At 47.7% G+C, this 20420-nt stretch overlaps 1 protein-coding gene across 2 annotated transcripts in view; it reads left to right on the top strand.

Moving 5' to 3' along the window:
- Positions 1-6623: 6623 nt before the first annotated feature.
- Positions 6624-20420, top strand: part of LOC144145410 (neprilysin-1-like) — a 76347-nt gene continuing 62550 nt past the window's right edge. The window contains exon 1 of one of the 2 annotated variants that reach the window (XM_077677013.1): positions 6624-6725. Coding sequence is in view for 1 of the 2 variants with exons in the window: in XM_077677012.1 (XP_077533138.1) it covers positions 13543-13556 (14 nt within the window). In the remaining variant the exon portion in view is untranslated. Of the gene's footprint in view, positions 6726-13150; positions 13557-20420 lie in introns of those variants that run through there. The other variant, XM_077677012.1, reaches the window with a different exon arrangement.

Genomic DNA, 20420 nt, shown 5'->3' with positions numbered 1-20420 from the left:
TGCGCCATCATCGCTTCGAGATCCGCGGGCATGGCGAAAGTGAAAGGAAAAGATCAGCCAGGGCAAAGCTGAATGTCGTGTGCAGGCCGCAGTGCAGGTGCAGAGACGTCTACACCGGGTACAAGAGTGTATCACTCCGCCAAAATGACGTCACAGGCACGACCTTTGAAAGAATATTTCTCTCACTCAGCGGAAAAATCGGCTTTTTGCACCGAGTTTGACTTTGGAATTTACACTCGCGACAGCATTAAGTTCGCTAGTTTGGTTTTAGCACCCGGTTTAATTTTGTGGTTGCTAAAATACTTGCGGTAGCGGACTCTTTCCTCCGTGCGGAGGAGCAGCTGGCTGGGGTGGTGATAAGGCGCAGGGGCAACGTCCGTTGTCGTTCTCACTTTGTAACCGAGCACAGAAAAGAGGACGAGATTGTTTAAAGTTCCCACGATGATCGAATCGCTGAAGAATAATGTGACCAACCAACACTCGATAGTAATGGGAGTTTAAACACAGGCGAAAAGAAGGTCGGCGAACGGGCAGGGGGAAAGTTCGGAATAGTTGTCCGGAACAGCCGAAGGGACGTACTGTCTGTATTTGCGGAGAGAAACAGCCTTGGGATAATGAATACACTTTTCCCCAAACAAAGGTGCAGAAAATGGACACACAAAGATTAGTACGAAAACAAAATGATGCCGACTTGATTCTAAATGCAAATATATGTAGTGTCCAGGATGTTGAGGAGCTGGGCAAGGTGAAAATCAGCCGTGATAACAGGGTGGTGAGCAGCAGAATAAGGCTATGTATAGAAAGGGTAAGGGGTAAAACTAACAAAAGGTAGGAAAGCCAACTTGCAGTCAGTATGAGTCAGGCCGCGGAGTAGCGTTTCTAAACAAATTCGCGGTCTCAACCATACAGTATGAAGATTGCCTGGTCATACTGGATGATAACCTATCTACGATAATGACAAAGTTAGCAGTATCGGTGAGAGGAAGAAAATGTAGGAAGAAAACTGATAAACTATCTCATAAAAAAATAAATGAAGTGATTCCAAAACTCCAGTATATGAAAGTATCCAGAGCGGAGCAAATCGAATTGGTGGAGCTGTCGGAGAGAGAGAGAAATATTGATTTATTGGAGAGGTTAGCTGCAACCGAAAAAGGAGCTGGCTAAATTGATTAACCGGCACGAGGTTAGTGACATTTGTACCAAAACCATGGCAAACGTTGAGGGAACGTTGAAAAAGCTGTTCTCAAGACGAGTGCTCAAGCCTGACAAAGAAGTGTGCCCTTAACGAAGGTAGAATGTGTATGTTCAGGGACGAAAGCGTTAAGATTACACACAATGCAGATAAGATATTGTTAGTAATGGAAATGTTTATTCTCTGTTGTATGCCAGCAACACCCAGTACTATCCACGAAAAAATGTCTGATGTCACATGGTGCACCACACGTCGAACCCAGTGTCGATGAGTAAAGCTTCAGCTTGTCAAGTCGCCTATATTTGTGCTGAGTTCGTCCGGAAGCGCAGCGACGACGCTTCTGCCCTCTTCATTCCTTTTTTTCAGTTTTTCATTTCATTTATTTACTCTCAATGCACAAGGCATTACAGAGAGGAGTGGTGGAAAAACAAATAACAATCTGTAAAAACAAATGGAGCATGTTTAAAAAGGGCATGCGTTTATGGTACTCTTGAAGTTGGCCGGGTCAGTGATTGATGCGATGGAAGCGGGAAGGTGATTCCAGTCCGAGCTTGTTGTGGGCACGAATGAATTAAAATGAAGGTTTTTACGGCTACTTGGAATTCCAACTTTGAAGGGGTGATCGCTGCGGGATGAAATGTAGGATGGCGGCAAAAGAAGCGAGTTACTCAGTGAGTGCATGTTATGGTACAACTTGTGGAAGAGGCACAGGCGCGAGATTTTGCGGCGAAGTGATATGCTAGTTAGATTTAAAGTTGACTTCATAAGAGTTGCGCTTGCCGTACGGGAATAGTTGGACAAAATAAAGCGAGCGGCGCGATTTTGAATTGCTTTGAGGATAGTGATATGAATGTTTACGCGTGGATCCCATACAGATTATGAATATTCGAGCTTAGGTCGCACTAATGTTTTATGGAAAAGAAGTTTGAATTGCATTGAGGCAAGGGAGAAGTTATGGCGTAAATAACCAAGAGTGCGGTTATCATTGTTTTTAATAAAGTCAATGTGAGTCTGCCAGGAAAGGTTGTCACAAATTATAACGCCAAGGTACTTGTAAGAGCTAACTTTAGTAAGGATGAAATTATTAAGTACGTAGTTTGTAGAAATATCACACGTTCGACGTAAAACTGTCATTATCTTGCATTTAGTAACATTAAAGTTCATTAGCCAAGTATCGCACGAAGATGAAACGTTGTCTAAACCACACTGAAGGGCAAGGTGGTCAGAAGGGGTTTTAATTTCGCGGTAAATAACGCAATCTGCGGCGGAAAGCTTTATAGTAGAAGAGATATTATTTGTCAAGTCGTTAATGTAAATTAGGAAGAGTAGTGGGCCAAGAACGGATTCTTGGGGGACGCCAGTGGTTACGGATGAGAGGCGGTAGTTGGATTCATTAGCAGTTACAAATTAGGAGCGATATGTTAGAAAGCATTCAATCCATTTTAATACGTATGCATCAAGATTAAGTTTGCTTAGTTTTAGCAGTAGCAGTTTATGGCATGAATGAATAAATGATTTTATTGTAAACAAGGAAAGGAAAGACCCCCAGCAGGCGTAGTTTGTCTCACGTAAGGGTGGACACCGGAACGCCTGCTGGTGTGGAGGGGGGGGGGGGGGGGGAATGGGGAACACAGTTGTACCGGAAAGGTAGGATAAAGAGGAGACGATAAATATAAAAATATATACAGGTCTAACAGGACATATATGTGCAATATATACAAGGTAAACACTAAAACACGAAGACAAAAAAAAAAAAAAAACAAAGCACACACACACAGTTTAGTTTATGTGGGGAAAAAGCGGAAAGCCGGGAGGAGTCCTGAGGCGTCCAGGTAGGACCCCAGGGCCTCATGGACTCCGTCCCGCTCTCTGGCACTGCCTGGCGGCCACAGAAATTCTTCGAGGGGCCGAGCCCCTTCCCCGAAGGCGGCCAACAGTTCGGTCCTCCCTGCCACTAACGGGGGGCACTCCAGTACAAGATGTGGCAGGGTCTGGACAGCCGCCCGGCAGTGCTGGCATGACGGGTCGTCGATGAGCGCTAGGCGGTGTTTTCGCTCGGCTGTCCACAGGCACCCCACGCGTAGGCGCAGGACAGCCGAGCGTTGATGTCTCGGCATCCGTGTGGCCCGGACGGGTGGTGGGGCCTCTCCAGCTGCCAACCTCGGGTCCGGGTGCTGGGCCCGTACATGTCGCTGTATCAGCAGGCGGGCGTCATCCGCAGCTGCGTGGGCTGCCGTGGGAGAAGGGGGCAGCTCGTGGGCGTCGGCGGCCAGTTCGTCTGCACTCTCGTTGCCCTCCAGCCCAATGTGGCCTGGCACCCACTGCAGCCGCATGCGAGCCCCCCGCTGGTCCAGCCGTGCCACCTTGTCCCGCACAGCCCGCACCAGGAGGGAGCGCGGGTCGCCCTCCTGGATCCGAAGTATGGCCACTCGAGAATCACACAGCAGGGGGCAGCCCTCGGGGGGTGGCTGCAGCTCCAGTAGAAGGTCCAGGCCAAGGCTTACACCCTCCATTTCGGCCGTAGCGGATGATGCGGTGTAGTGCAGCCGGGCCTGCCTGGTGGCCTGCCCCAGCACTGCCGCCGCCGTGGCCGAACCCTGCCGCTGCAGCACGGAGCCATCCATGTATACCAGGGTGTGGTCCTCCAGGTCGCCCCACACGACGCCCCGAGCCAGCTGCAGCTGCCCGCAGTGCGACGTCCGCCGCTTGCTACGCAGGCCCGGGATGTCCGTGTGCACTTCGGCCTCCAGTGCAGGGGGCGGCTGGAGGGAGGGCCTGCTTCCACGGGGGCCACCACCTCCTCGTACAGGGCCAACATGCGCCCCATGCGCGAGTGGCGGTGTGTGCGCAGCCGCTGCAGCAGGGGGCTGCTTCCCTCAGCCCGCCGCAGCCGGTCAATGTGGCCCAGGGCGCGCTGGTCCGCCGTCATTTGGAGCGTCCATGCCCCCGCCTCGGCCAGCGTCTTCGCACACTGGGAGCCTCGATGCAGGCCAAGGCAGGTGCGGACGCCCCTGCGGTGGTCGCCCTGTAGCTGCTGCCAGCTGGGCTTGCGCAGGGTGACCAATGGTACCCCGTACATGAGCAGACCCACAGCCGCAGCATTGTAGAGCCGCAGGGCCATTCGCTGCGAGCAGCCGCGGTCCCGGGCAGCCATCTTTCGTACGGCCGTGGTCGCCATCTGTGCCCTGGCTCGGAGCTTTCTGGTGGCCTGCCGAAAGTTGACGCAGTGGTCCAGTGTGAGCCCCAGGTACAGTGTCAAAGATTTAGCAAAGTCGAGGAAAATACAGTCAACAAGAGAAGAAGCGTCAATGGCAAGAAATAGGTCATTAGTAAAGCAGAGAAGCTGGGTCTCACACGAGTACTTTTTCCGGTAATCGCTAAAAAGGAGTTGTTTTCTAAAAAAGTGATTATGTGGGAATAGATGACGTGTTCCGTGAGCTTACATGGTATACTTGTTACGATATGGGCCTGTAATTGCGGGGGTTATGAACGTAACCTGATTTGTGAAGAGGAACCACCTTTCCCGCTTTTCAGTCACCCGGGAGGCAATGACATTCCAAGCACTGCGTGAAAAGCTTACATAAAATTAAAGATGAGTAAACAGAGGTATTATGCAAAAACTTTGAACAGATACCGTCTTAACCTGGAGCACTGGCTTCTTTCATGTTTTCGATCAATTTTTGTATGCCAACGCAGTCAAATATAAGTGGTTCCATGGGAACCAGTTCCCTCATGGCTGGAAACGTGGGAGCCAAAGGGGACCTGAAACGTTCGGTGATGGTCTCTCTAGATGCGCCGTTAGTCTGGCTGAACTTTCAACGAGCGAGATATTAAAAGGGCTTATCGGGACAAATTGTCAACGGCTTCATTCCCAACGCGGAATGAAGGTCAGCCTCGTTTGAACGACTTCAAGGAAAGCCTCCCCACAATCCTCTTCTAAGGACGTTCTTTTCGCAAATGGTCACTGGATCACAAAACGAGACATCTTGCATCCAGTCCTCCAGGACGAGGACAGGTTTTTTAAGGACACAAATGTCTGTGACTCGCGGTGATTGGGCGCAGATAGTTTTGTGCTGCTAGAGTATGCTAGGGCGGAGCAGTTGCCGGCGCGCCTGGCAAAGGTAGGTTCGCTTGTTTGATTACTAACTAACTAACTAACTAACTAACTAACTAACTAACTAACTAACTAACTAACTAACTGACTGACTGACTGACTGACTGACTGACTGACTAACCAACCAACAAACTAACTAATTAACTGACTGACTGACTGACTGAATAACTAGCTAGCCTAACAATTAACGCACTCACTCACTCACTCACTCACTCACTCACTCACTCACTCACTCACTCACTCACTCACTCACTCACTCACTCACTCACTCACTCACTCACTCACTCACTCACTCACTCACTCACTCAGCAACGTCAGGCCAGGAAACAGTACTCCACTAACTAAATGTCAGGCGGAGAAGGCAAGGAAGGCCGCAAGAGACAATGGCATAAGCGCGGATATTCTAACAGGTGGAGGAGGTATGAAGCCTCCAAAATCATTCTCAGGATTCCACAGGACTTTAAGGGTGCCACTTGCTTTAAGAAACGCCTACCTACCTCTGGGTGAGTGAGTGAGTGAGTGAGTGAGTGAGTGAGTGAATGAGTGAGTGAGTGAGTGAGTGAGTGAGTGAGTGAGTAAGTGAGTGAGTGAGTGAGTGAGTGAGTGAGTGAGTGAGTGAGTGAGTGAGTGAGTGAGTGAGTGAGTGAGTGAGTGAGTGAGTGAGTGAGTGCACAGCCACGGGTAAACATTCAAAGGGAAAAAATTGACTTAACGCATTGTTTAGCAGTTACAGAAAAGAAAAAGATGTTTCTTGTATGATAGAATTATGTACACTCCTTTAATCCCACCAATGTATGGTTTACTCTTTTCAATCGATTCTCAGCCGACCGGGAGCCAACCTGGCGGGTACCTTCATGCTTTTATATCGGGTCAGCTTCAACGTTATGTCCTCCTCACCTCCTAGAATCGGTCCAACATTAAATTATGTGGCAACTACAATGGGAATGGTCCTCAGATGCGACCTACCAACATCATCATCAACGCTGCCCGCGCTTCGTTTGGAGTTTCGTGCGGCTTCGGCGCAGACATGTGCGGGACAAAAGAGATTTGATCAGACAGCACCCAAAGCCGCACGTTCTGCCCCCGGCTGTTCAAGTGCGCGAGAACCCAGAGCAGTGACGAGGGTTGCGTGAACTTCGAAAATAAACGAAATCGCCATTCGAGAAGCCGCGCGACCGCGTTTCCCGCGCTTTGATGGCCCCGCCGTGCGAGGCCGACTCTGCTGCGTGGCGTTATCGAGTTACGTGGACAGATATAGCGTCAACACCCGTGCTGACTGCCGCGGACGTGCGGCGGTCGCTATCAGATGTACTACCTCCTCAGGCAGCGGGGCCGTTGCGTCTCTTGTGCAGCCCCTCCCGAGCTGGCTGTCTGCGGCAACCGCCTAGGCTCGATCTCGGCCAGAAACCGGGCGGAAAGGTACATTTCGGAAGTGAAAGCGATAGACGTTCGCTTTATTGTTCTTTTTTTTAAGCGATTGGTGAATGCTAGTGTCACTTCGTTGACTGTTAAGTGCCTCTCTCTACTGCTGACTGCCGTCGAAACGCAGATAAAAATTACTACTGTATTTTACCTGGGCCTATCTTTTGGCAGGTGTCCGGAAATGCGATATCAAGAAACAAAAGTAATGTTTTTTCGGCGTCCTCATATTTAAAAAAAATTCGACTGTCAACAAACATTAAAAAATAATGCCGAAGTTATTAAGACCATCGTTAGAGGACAATAACCCGTTTAAGTCACTTGTCTTGAAAGTGCATACTCACTCACAAACGTAAAGTGCATGCCAAATATATCTGTAAGTAATATTGTTCTAGGACACTTAATAGCAGCCCTTTCTGGTCTGTGAAATAAAGCTTTATAAAGCAGGCACTGTAACGTCGATGTAGTCGATACAGGTGTAAAGGCCCTGTTGGGGTCAGTGACCAGTATGAGTTTGAACTCAGGCATGGTTTCTTGCATCAACCGGGGTTTGCAGACGTATCTGCGAATTAAGCCCCCCATAACGATGAAGGTCAGCACTCTCAGTACGAAAACAGGTTAAGCGTCAGGCACAACTGGAGGAAGTCCTCCAGTTGTGCCTGGCGCTTAACCTGTTCCCATAATGAAGTACCAACCAGCTCGCATCGACACATTAACTCTCAGTACAGCATGTTCTCGGGCTAGTTGGTACTGCATCTTATAGATGGTATTGAAAGTTTAGCTGTGAATTTATTCGCTTGGCAACACTCGAAGCGGCCACACACACGGCCGAAGCGCCACAGACATAGCATGGCTTGTGCCACTGCGCCCGCACGCCGCAGAAAAAAGAAAACACCGGCGTGCGCCGCCTTCTCCGTTTCAACCCGATTCTCAACAGTGCATGGTGTCAACAGATATGTTAATAATAGCACTCACATTGGAGTCGGGGCATAACTTTGCGTTCAGTGGGGTAGACTTTCGAACGCCCAACACACATCATGTACTGAATTAACGTGTCGATGCGAGCTAGTTGGTACTTCATCATGGGAACAGGTTAAGCGCCACGCACAACTGGAGGAAGTAAAACAGACAGAAAGGGGCGCACTAACAACTGAGCTTTATTCGTTCCGAAAGCGATTATAAAGGCAGGAAAAAAACACCATGTGACACTAGTTGCACCACGCGTGGAAACGATTGCAGCTGCCGCACTCGCCTAACTAATCATCAAGATAATCCACCTCACTCGAAAGAAAGTCAACTGAAGGTTTGCTGACACATCGGTCCCCCATCTTTGTTATGACGTAGGCCTCGAACACTTTCCGTTCTTCTTTTTTGCGATATGAATGCAGCACTCGGGTCCTCTCAAACGCTGGTTCGCAGCCCTTTGGCTTGCAGTCAGTCTTACAGTGAAGAGCCAGATTGCTTCCTGTTCCCGTCTTCAGCGTCGCCGCATGTTCACGCAACCGGTCGTTCAGGCAGCGCCCCGTCTGTCCTACGTATACACGGCCACACTTCAAGGGGATCTGATATACTACGTTTTTTGAACACTCCACAAACGCAGTGGCATGCTTCTTGCTGCAGACAGGAGGTCTGGGTCCGCATCGGTTAACTATGCGGCACATAGTTCCGAGTTTGTTGGGAGCGCTGAAGACCACGCGCACACCGGCACGTTCCACATTTTTCTTTACGCGATGCGATATCCCATGTATGTATGGGATGACGGCAATCTTGATTTATTGATTGTAGGGTTTAACGCGCCGACGCAACGCAGGCGATGAGGCGCGCCGTAGTGGAGGGCTCCGGATTAATTTTGACCACCTGGGGATCTTTATCGTGCGCCGAAATCTCGTACACACGGGCGTTTTTGCTTTTCGCCTCCATCAGAAAAGCGGCCGCCGCGGATGACGGCAATCTTCTGCCTTTCCTTCTGTCCGATGTTCGACTGGCTGGCTCCTTCGTGCTGCTGATTTAAAAGCTTTCCCGCCAAGCCGCAAAGCATCGATGCAGGGAAGCCCGTCTGGAACAGTCTCCCGACCTGCGAGACAAAACTCTCCTGTATCTGGTGCTGGCAGGACCTTACAAGGGCGTTCCTCAAGGCAGCGACCGCTATGCCCCGCTTGACCAACTTGGAGTGTCCAGAGGTGAACGGAAGCAAGGCTTTTTTGGAGCGGGGAGAGTTAACCGATGCGGACCCAGGCCTCCTGTCTGCAGCAAGAAGCATGCCACTGCGTTTGTGGAGTGTTCAAAAAACGTAGTATATCAGATCCCCTTGAAGTGTGGCCGTGTATACGTAGGACAGACGGGGCGCTGCCTGAACGACCGGTTGCGTGAACATGCGGCGACGCTGAAGACGGGAACAGGAAGCAATCTGGCTCTTCACTGTAAGACTGACTGAAAGCCAAAGGGCTGCGAACCAGCGTTTGAGAGGACCCGAGTGCTGCATTCATATCGCAAAAAAGAAGAACGGGAAGTGTTCGAGGCCTACGTCATAAAAAAGATGGGGGACCGATGTGTCAGCAAACCTTCAGTTGACCTTTCGAGTGAGGTGGATTATCTTGATGATTAGTTAGGCGAGTGCGGCAGCTGCAATCGTTTCCACGCGTGGTGCAACTAGTGTCACATGGTGTTTTTTTCCTGCCTTTATAATCGCTTTCGGAACGAATAAAGCTCAGTTGTTAGTGCACCCCTTTCTGTCTGTTTTACTTCCTCCAGTTGTGCCTGGCGCTTAACCTATTCCCATGACACATCATGTGCTTAGCACGGACAAGTACCGCCATCCCGCGGAGCCCGACGTAACCAGTGACGGCGAACTCACATTGTTGTCTGCATGCGTGTCTCGCAAGTGAATAAAACCTATAAGTAGAAAAAACTGCGCGTAAAAAAACAACAGTAGAAGAAAGGGGACAGGACGGGCGCAGTCCTGTCCCCTTTGTCCTAGTCTTGTCTGCGCAGTCTTTTCTACTTAGAGGAGTCAGCACTCTATTCAGCCCATTAAATACGACGCCGAGAAAACACCTTGCAATTACGAAAGGACGCATTAGGTGACAAGTTGAACGCAAAACGAAGGTGATTCCATTCAACGGACGAGGCTTACACCTATACACGTACCGGAATTGCGAAGGGACGTCCAGCAACGTCCAGTACGTGTAACGTCTAATCCCACCAGTCGCAAAGTTGGTAATGAGACCAGGGGGACAGCGCGATACAGCGTTCTTTCCTTCCCCTATTGTTTTACAGCGAAGGTATTGTTTTACAGCGAAGGCTAGGGCACCATGAATTTTTCGTCTCCGTCAAAAACCTGGGTCGACAAAAATTGCTTGCGGCGAATTCAGCTTTATCGCGAGTGGTCAATAGAAAATGGCTGTAACTCCCGTTTTATCAATAGTTTACCAAAAACAATCATGTAAAAATTGGCCGCTAGGCCGACTCTATCATTGCTTCCACTTTCATTTACTTATCATAATTAGTTAGTTCCCGGGGAAGTTACAAACGTTACGGAGTTGCCGTCTTCTGTCAAAACATAACCTTCCACGGGATGGAAACAGATTGTCTACTAGCAACTCTAGTCATGCGAAGTTTTATTACGTAATTCTAAAACCATGGCCAGTATTAACAAAAAAGATCGAAATTAAAAAGTTCACCCATCTCCACGAAGTGAATCATGACGAGTGGGCGAAGCACTGGGGTTCGTTCTTACCGTAAATCACCCGTGGCATTGCCCACTAGCGCATGTGAATGAGTGACAACGCGTGTGTACAGTATATACAATTCCAATCCAATCCAATCCAATACAATTGAATTTAATCAAATCCAATCCAAACCAATCCGATCCAATCCAATCCAATCCACATCCAAATCCAATTCAATTCAATTCAATTCAATCCAATCCAATCCAATTCTGCCCAGTCCAATCCAATGCTCGTCGTGCATGCGCAACACTGTGTACACGGAAGCCAAGGCGCGGACAAAGCGAGGTGCTAAGGTGCTTCGCACCTAATACGCACATTATCTAAACATGTGTATGATGCGTATTTTATACAGCTTCGCTGATCATCCACTTTCGCAAAGTGGGATGGCTTCTAATTTTTTGTCGTATCTAGAGCCACTCGAGACGACAGCGTGAGGAAGTGTTTGTTTTGTTATCTTTTATCCTGTGAGGGGGGCCCCGTTGAAACAAGGATGCTCCCTCGCAAGGCACGCGACGTGGTGCTGTGCTCGAGGCACGTGATACACGCCCTGTGATTACCGCTGTCCTCTGCGACTGCACTCTTGACGAGATAAGAAAGACAACGTAAAGTCCTACAGGTGCAAAAAAAAAAAAAAAAGGACAAATCCATCGGCTTTTCAACTGAATGCAGAGAAGGGAAGCGGAGAGGCCCGCGGAAGAATGCAGTTTTCTCGAACAGCGCCGATTTTACCGCAGACCCGTGACCATTCCTCCTTCTTTTGTCCCTGCAAATCTAACTGTGCAAAAAAAGATCGAATACGGTGTTTATGGCGTCAAATCTACACATTGACTAAGAGTCGCGTTAGAAGCGTTCGCGAGGAATGCGAACACGTGCGCCTTGCTACGTGCGCAGAAATCTGGAACACAGTGTTGAGCGTTTCTACTTGGCCTCCGTTAGAAAAACAGCGTCTGCGGCTTACACCATAGATGCAACCACGAGCGTTGAAGCACCACGCGCCTTGTATTACGCCGCCTTTGCAGATGGGGACCGTATTTCCACCGCGATACAGATGCCATTAGTGCTAGACAGCAGCCCTGCGCCGTGTGAACGTGCAGAAAGAAAATGCGGAGGAGAATCTTTATCGAGAGTTTAACCGGGGTATCATCCGGGTGGTTTAAACTAGCCCAACGTAATTTTCGGTATCATTCGAGCTGGCAGCAGACTACCGCATCTTTTACTTTACGTATTGCTTTTGCTGTGCTGAGAGCCGCTCGAGCCGACGGTGCAAAGAAGTCTTTTTCTTTGTTTTATTATTTCGGTTTTGCTTTTATCTGTCCTTTCCTCGACGCTCTCTTCCTGACCCTTTCTTTTTATATTACTATCGTAAAAACCGACCCTAGATGAATTTTCAATTTAAAAAATAACGCTACAATGTTTGGTTACGTAGTCATGTTCTGCCTCGAATATGCCCGAAGGTTATGCTTTGGTATACACTATGTTGACACGCATGAGCCCGGCTAACAGCATAGGAATATGGGAATGTAATGCTTATGCTCTAAAATCTCGTTGCGAGAAACACTATTAGAGGAGACACCTGGCTATAAAAAAAGACATTTAAAAATGGTTTAGTTGGTTTCCCTATGTTATCTTTGCTAGCACCACCACATAAAAGAGACATGGTTACGAGACACTCTTCTACTAAGGACCACTTCTCTGGGACATTGGAGAAAAGCCTTCATTATTTAGAAGAGACACAATAAAAGAGTGGCCTTATATTGAAGATTCTGTGGGGAACTGCCTTAAATAGGAAGCTGGGGTCTGCATCGAAAATCCTGCAGAAGTTGTAGAACCTTCTAAGAAGTTTGTGTGGACCTCGTGTGCGCTGCAGGTCCCGTGACCCTCGCACAAGTAAATCCTGCTGATGTAGATAAAGTGATCTAGCCCGCTCTAGAGTGTTTTTAGAATTTTTGGTTACAAGAGACCTTGGTTGCAAGAGACATATTTCCCGGTTTCTTTGAGTGCCTCTTGTAAGGAGGTTTTGCACTATAGACTTGGTGTGTTTGCGGCGTTTTATACAGCGGAAAGGCTTTTTGCAACTATAACTGAAAAAGGCTGCAAAGAAAAAGAAAAATGATGACGAAAAGGCGGCAGCAGAAAATCAGAACCCCTCACGAAGGTATTCTCCGCATATAAAACCTACACATATGCGTAGCTTGTCGGGAAGGGTGCACAGAAGCGTGACAGAGCAAGCGAGCCCTTTCGGACCCACCGGGCGATATCACGCCCATTCTGAAATCAGAAAACCATGCTGGCAGGCTTCAGGAGCATCATAGAACGCATTGCTCAACACTTTCACTTGTCGAGTATTTAAGAACAATGTACGCTGCGACACAAGCGTTAGGTCACTAATAACTAATAAAAAAGGCCGAAACAAACACCATTGTTATCGAAAATTGAAGAGCAAGAAACATTCATTGAGAAGTATCCCCGAACTCCAAGCAGCCAACTTGGAAGTTCGTCGATATTCCTTACGTTTTTTTTTCTTGTTGTTAAAAAGACGCCTTTCGTCGCTGGAATGGCGCTAAGAGAGTTACCAAAGGCTAGCTTTTTTTTTTTTTTTTTCAAATTGAAGAAAGTTGTATTTTGCCTCCATAGCCGCTGTATTGGCTAAAGCTGGAAAAGTCAGGGCTAAAATGGGGGGGATTTGTGTGCGGATAAGGTGCAATTAGAAGTTTGCTTGAGGCGTCAGTCCGCCACGGATGGAACACACCAGAGAGGAAACCGAAAGCCAGAAGAGCAGGAGGAGGAGGAGGAGCTAGGTGGTGGCAATGGAGAGAGGAGGTGGCGCGCGCGCGCGCGCGAGCGCGCTCCTTTCTCCGTTCCGGCGGTACGTCGCGGCTCGGGGGGCGTACGACGTATCGTGGAGGCCAGCAGAGAAAGCACGGCGGCGGCCGATACCGGAGGAGTGCCCCTTCCGTCGTCGGCGCTGCTGCCGCTGCTTCCGCGAGCGTGCGCGCTGACGCCGATCTTGAGCTTCTCTAACGCTGCACGCTCCAAGAACGACCATCAACTAACTAGACACCAGCGCGCTGGGAGGAATACGTGTCGACATGCATCCTGGAAGGTGGGCTGCCCATCTTGTTTCGTTTTTGCTTGCTTTGACTTCATTTTACGAACATTTCAACTGCCGTCTAACCGTTCTCCACTGAACTTCTATGTAATGTTAGCATCAATGAGACGCTCGCAGCGGAAAGTTTCGCAGTTGCAATTTGATATTTCAAGAGTTGATATTTCTAGAAAGCTACCTGTTGAAAGTTGGGTGCTTATTTATTGACGTCACTCGGGTGTCACAATTCCTTACTATGGGCTTGATGTGCATAACGTCGACGCACAACGATTGCAAATGTGCGGTAGCTGAATGTTTTGCCTTTATGTGTTACCAGGGGTGTGTTTATATTATGGACACTCTCTGAGGGAACCATTTAAATGTGTAACTTCGGATTCTGTATCTCTGATTGCGCGAGCGTCTTAGAAAACAGTTATTTAAAAATTCTGTACTCCGCACGCAATAACCGGTTAGTACAAATCGAAGTTTGGATGACAGCGCTCAAATAAGGAGGAAGGCTAAATTGCGGTTTACTTTATTTATTTATTTATTTTTAGCCTCAGTGTAATACATTACAGAGTGGAGCGGATTTAAAGGAAAAAGCATGAAAACAGGCAGGTATTTCAAAAAAAAAAATTTACCAAGCAGGCTCAAGCAATGTAGAAGAAAAACTTAACACATTTCTACAGACATAGAAATTTGTACACGTATATACATTTACGGAGTGATACACTAATGTAAATACATATCACGGGTGATAAATTGTGTGTGCACAAAACAAGACTTATTCAGGTAACGATATACAAAGGGGAGCGAAAAAAATTTACATCGCTAATTTCAACAATGTCTTGAGGAACGTGGTTCCAGTCATTGGATGTACGGGGGTTACTAGTACAACTAGGGACACCGACTTTGCGATTGTGATCCAGACGCGATGATACATAGAATGGCGAAATGATTAAACAATCTCGTAAAGTGCTGGGGGAAAACATTATGAAATAGGCAGAGACGTACGATTTTGCGACTTGAACTTAGTAGTGGAAGGTCCTTTTTTTTTCATTGTGGTTACGCTCGTCGTCCGGTGTTAGTTTGAGTTAATAAAACGTTCCGAGTTGTTCGGAAGCAATTCCAGCAAATGAGTAAAAGTTTCCGGGGAAGGATCCCGTATAGATGATGCGTATTCAAGTTGCGAGCGTATGGTGCTTTGTAAAAATGAAGTTTTACGGACGAAGGGGCGGAATAAAACTTGCGTTTTAAATAACCAAGCGTGCGGTTAGCTTTGTTGGTGATGAATTTGATGTTGATTTTCCAAGACAGGTCGGATGTAATATGAAAGCCTAAATATTTGCAAGATGAAAAAGATTTCAGAGGGGTGCAGTTCAGGTGATAGGAAAACGTGTTAGTAGCGGCACGACAGATTCTCATGGATTTGTACTTGCCAACGGTTAAGGTTATTTGCCACTGGCGACACCAGGAAGAAATAACGTTAATATCATCCGGTAGCGCATGCGTCTCATTGTGTTTTTTCACGGAAAAGTACGCAGTCGTCTGCGAATAAACGGATTTTGGAAGAAATACAGCTAGGCAAATTATTAATATAGATGAGAAAAAGTAGTGGTCCTTATACTGTGCCTTGGGGGACAACCGATAGCAGAGGCTGAAATGAAGAGCTTGTCTCGTTAGCAACTACGAATTGTCGGCGGTTAGTGACGAAACTTTCAATCCATTTTAGCGTGTTAGTATCAAGACCCAAATTTCTTAATTTTACTAGAAATAATCGGTCTGAAACTTTATCGAATGCTTTCGCACAATCTAAAAGGATGCAATCAGCTAAAAAACTAAGGTCAGGAATACTATGCAGTTTGTGAGGGAATAGCAGTAGTCGCGTCTCGCATGAGAATGTGTTCGAAAACAATGTTGCAGTGGATGAGAAAAATGAATTAGATTCCAAGAAGTTTGTTGTGTTTGCTATAACCGCCAAACGAGAGAGCGGAACGTGACTTCTCTCACTCGCATAAAACAAGTAGCGCTGTGTCTGAAATAATAAGAAAGAAAACCTCTCAATATATGAGGGTCCGCTAGAAAGAAATATTTTTTCCGTATGTGTGTTTGTCCAGGGAGGGGGGGGGGGGTGATGGGGCTGGTAGGAAGATTGTGAAACAGTTTACCGAGAAGGTTCAGCAGCAAATTTAATTGTCCGTTTTTTGCAGAAAGTAACCCAAAGATTATACAACGTCCTCCCACCCCCTTTTTTGGTTTCTTACTACTACGCCTTGCTTATTGCGCAAAGCGTTGCCGCTTAAGCAAGCTATACTCGGAAATATAACACCGATGGGCAAAAATCCCCTCTCCACAACGTAAATACGCACTGCTGTGCCGAAAACTTTAATGACCGAAGACGCGTGAAATAGATCTGGAGAGTTCCGAAAGCAACCAAGCAAATGCTTGCTGAACTTAATAATGCTTTCTTAGCCTGCGCTCCCAGATTTTAAATTCCGGCAGACTTGTTTATTCAAAGCTTACAGACTCCGAGTGTTTTACTTATTCGAAAACTGCGGTAATATTGCACCCTTTGAACAAAACGGCAGTGAAAGGGAAACGTGCAGCCCAAAAGTAGCATGACATAACATTTGTGGCAGGACTTGCGTCACGGCCTGTTTCACCTTTACAGCATGCGACAAAAGTACGTTGACCAGGTAGTTTTTTTTTTTTTTTTTTTTTGCACGTCTCGAAAATACCAATACATCGCTTCCAGACAGTACTATCTGATAACAACCCGCCGCGGTGGCTCAGTGGCTAAGGCGTTGCGCTGCTGAGCACGAGGTAGCTGTTCGATTCCCGGCCGCGGCGGCCGGTTTTCTGATGGAGGCGAAAAGCAGAAACGTCCGTGTGTACGAGATTTCGGCGCACGTTAGAGATCCCCTGGTGGTCAAAATTAATCCAGAGCCCTCCACTATGGCGCGCCTCATCGCCTGCGTTGCGTCAGCGCGTTAAACGCTACAATCAATCAACTATCTGACAACAGAAAATTTGGTAAACTCGATGACAAGCACTCAGTTTTTTGCCGGCTGGCATGTGTTCATACTGAAACATAGGTTTTTTTAATGTTATCATCATCCTTGGGACACTTCTTTCGCGGATAATGCGTCATACATGTAATGGTATTTTCTGAAAAATATTCGTGCTTCCCAAAAAATCACGTATAAAGCGTGTTAAGGCCATACGCGGTATTTTTTTCTCGGGAGTAATTCGGATGTTGGGTAGACGGAAGGGGAGTGATAGACGGGGTTATGAACTTAACTCCAGGTAGTGTGATCCTTTGAAGTGATACGTGCCTGTTGACTCCGAGGACCAGCTTAGCCACTTCGCCCTACGTTACCGAGGTCGCGACAGCTACGCTATTTTAGAACAGTAACTCAGCGGCGCTCAAAATAGACCACAGCATGTGTGATAAAAACTTCGCGCACGATAACCTTAAAGGTTTCGCTTGGTGACCTGGGTTATTTCGGGACCTCGGCCAACTACCTCGATTACCATAGTACTGCTGTTGTGCGCCGAAGTTAACAATTTGTTTAAAAGTCGTCACAATGTTTTGCTTCAGATCTGGTTTAGGATTAATGCACCGACTCTTAATTAGATGTAGGCTATGAGTAGCACTGTGAGTAGCACTGTGAGTAAGTTCAAACCTCCCGGCAACAGATACCATGCGCCGAAACCCACACACACAGCCGGTTTTCCTTCTCGCCTCTTTCAGAATAATAGCCGCCGCCGGTTGCGCAACGATTTAAGCCATGTGTCATCGTTGGTATAAAAAAGGTTTTCTCCGGCCCAGAACAAAGCCACAAGCGATATTTTTGGAAGACTGAGTGTAAAAAAAATTAGCAGTGGCTTAGCTCGGCTATGACAGGATACACGTAGCGTGAGCTAAGGTTCAGCTGGTTATTCTTAGCTTTCCTGGTTGTCTAGGATTAGCTGATTAACATGCTTACTGACAACGAATTCCAATCCAATCCAATCCAATTTATTCCAATCGAATTGAATCCAATCCAATCCAGTAGCGGCGGCGGCGGCTCCGGCACGCCAGCTGTGCGTCGCGAGACGCCACTGCTCCTCGCGCATGCGCAGCATGGCTCTCCAGGAGCCACGCGAAACTGCTCAACCTCGGCCAGTGTAGCTCACGCCACAAAAGGAGGTTAACGTCAGGAACCAATGGCGGCCCGTTGCACTGTTTTCAAGGCTAAGTGCCTGCCGTTGGGAAATTCTGACATTTTCTATAGAGTTTCCGTTCGCATGACCGCTACGACGTTATACGACTGTAGTCGTCTCACTCACTATGCGCATACATCGCTGCAAGTGCCGGGGTCGGCTAATTTCGCGACTACCCACCTTACAAGGGTCGTAAGCGGTGTTAAGACCGAGGACCGCGCTTGAAGCCACGTGTACGCCTCTCCCGCCTGCGGAAGTCGGGTGGTTCGAAAAGCTGAGGGTAGACGACCTGCGTAATTCGTAAAGCCTGGTGGAGGCATGGGCAACTCTAGGAAAAATAGCCAGGTAATTAGCTCCCGCTAATTACCTACATGGCTCGAAGGGATCGCTCGCGTTCCGTTCGGTAAGCGCTTGAGCTTCTTTCGGGCTATCCGCGCACTTCTGTGGCAGATCAAATCACGCCGATCTGCTCTGGGTAATATGATTAGACTCGACACGTGAGCCTGGCGTGGGCCGGGGTGTTAGTCTGTCCAGGGGGTTGGGATCCTTTTGCTATTTCATTTAGTCCATCAAACTGCTTCGTTTTTCTTGCACTCGTCTCGTTGGGCTGCTCATGTACTCGTGGTAATCTGAAAGCCATTGTCTGGTGTTCAACGTAGAAATTTTGTGCACACTCGGATGTGTGGAGGGTAAGAGCTAGGAAAAAAAGGGAATGAAGCATTGGAGCAATCATGCTTTCATAGACACAAAGCCGCTGAAGACCGAACTTGACTTACGTTTTGTTAATTTCCCAAACAGCGGAGAAAACATGAAAGAGAAGAAAAGAAATGAAATAAAAACAGCGCGTGGCAAAAGTGTAGTGAATAACCTATAGCCTTTATTAGGTCATGAATATGTCAAACCTTCACTAAAATGCACCCAGCGAGTATTTTTACACTCCTCAATGCTGCATCGGACAAGATCGTGAGCCAGAAGCGATTATATTAAGATGGATTAACAAGATGAATCACGGGATCCCTTCTTGTTATTCGTGTGTTTTGCTGTGCCTGCCCGTGACAACCGCAATATATACTTCTTTCCGTACGTTACTGTTGCTTGATTTATTATATTTTGATTTTTTCCCTGAACTCATGAAAATATGTGTGTAACCGAGATTGTTTCACGCTTCCTGTTTTTCGCAAAAGCTGGTCATTGTTGCCCTCTTACTCGCCAGCTCACGAACGCACGTGAGCTGGCGAGTACAAGATCACGGGTACGATCAAGGCACGAACGCTAAGCAGGGTGTTAACGCTAAGGGGATCGAAAACCGGGAAGGGTTCGAGAGCATCGTAGCCTGAGCGCGTCTGAGACACATGACCTTTCCAGACGCCCCTTATCTAACCGAACTATACATATGCGGTGAGTGCCTGCGTACACGATGCACCTTGGGTTGTCGCCTGGTCACGCGAAGCACATACATGAATGTGTATCCGGTGTGAAGATGCCGCAGAAGCCTTGAGGTGCCGTGTCACGTTGTAGTTCAGGGAGGACAAGGACGTTGGCATTGATCAGCGCGTGCGTCTGGAGGTCGCACTGGCGTCGACGCTCGTGTACCTTTGGATGCGCGTCTCGGCGAGGCGTCCGCTGTCACTGGTGCAGCGAGGCCACTTGCCTTGCTGCCGCTAGGCTGATTTGACTCAACAGGTGTTTAAGTTACTCAAATATAAATATTTTGCAGCGTGCTTTATAGAGGAGTTCACTTGTTCAGTGCTTTTTTTTTTGTTGTCGCTGAGTCTATATGGAGGTTCGTCTGATCGTTGCGTATGCAACATTTTGCAGCTATAGAACCGACACGCAACGTGGGTATTTGAACTGTCAACGTTTCGTAAGCTTCGCGACTAAGTTCATCCTAAATGGGGGTAGAAATTCGCACGTTTCTGTTAACATTGCAACAAAGGTGTACGCAGGCGTTGTGTCTAGACTGATCGTAGAAAAATGCACTACGTGATTTCTTCATATATACACAAAGAAGGTTATGGCGATGCGCTCAGTAGGGGGCTAAACGTTTTTCTACGTTTTTGTGGTCGTGCCGAAAGTACTAGTTCCCTCTGTCGCCCACGCCCTCTGCTCCCTAGCAGGCGTGCACCTGCTCGGGGGGTCATCTATATTGTTATTGTAAAAGCTCGTTCTTTGTATTTCATGCTAACATCGCACGCACGTTACGACTTCGAAATGTGTTGTGGTTTCTCTCACTTCTTTTGATTTGATGGGCGCACTAGCAGAACGAAAGAACAGAATGATTTCTACAGCCAATATTTTTTACGGGCCGCATTCTTTTTTCTGTTTAAGCGCGAGCATGAAAAACCGCACAAGGAGAAAATTTAGCCTTCGGCGTGAACAAGGGGTGGTTCTAAAGATAAAAGATGGCGCAAGGAGAAGAGAATAAAAAAAAAACTAGAATTACAGGAATTTGGGTCTACAATTCGAAACCGGGGCCTGCGTAATGGAGTCCACCCGCATCCTCTACACCACGGTCGCTCCCTGGCTCTAGCTATGTAAATGCGGACGTAGGGAATGAGTTGTGGCCTTCCACTTGGAAATGTTTGTCTGAGACACGTACTGAGGCTTACAGGATTTATTTAAACAGGCTAATTACATAAGAAGCAAAACACGTTTACGCTAATAGCGATTGTGTTG

The sequence above is a fragment of the Haemaphysalis longicornis genome, unplaced genomic scaffold (genome assembly GCF_048455015.1).
Source record: "Haemaphysalis longicornis isolate Haplotype H1 unplaced genomic scaffold, Haemaphysalis longicornis Haplotype H1 scaffold_7, whole genome shotgun sequence".
Taxonomy (NCBI): domain Eukaryota; kingdom Metazoa; phylum Arthropoda; class Arachnida; order Ixodida; family Ixodidae; genus Haemaphysalis; species Haemaphysalis longicornis.
Note: the sequence above shows the minus strand (reverse complement) of the source record. Positions and strands in the feature narration are given on the sequence as shown.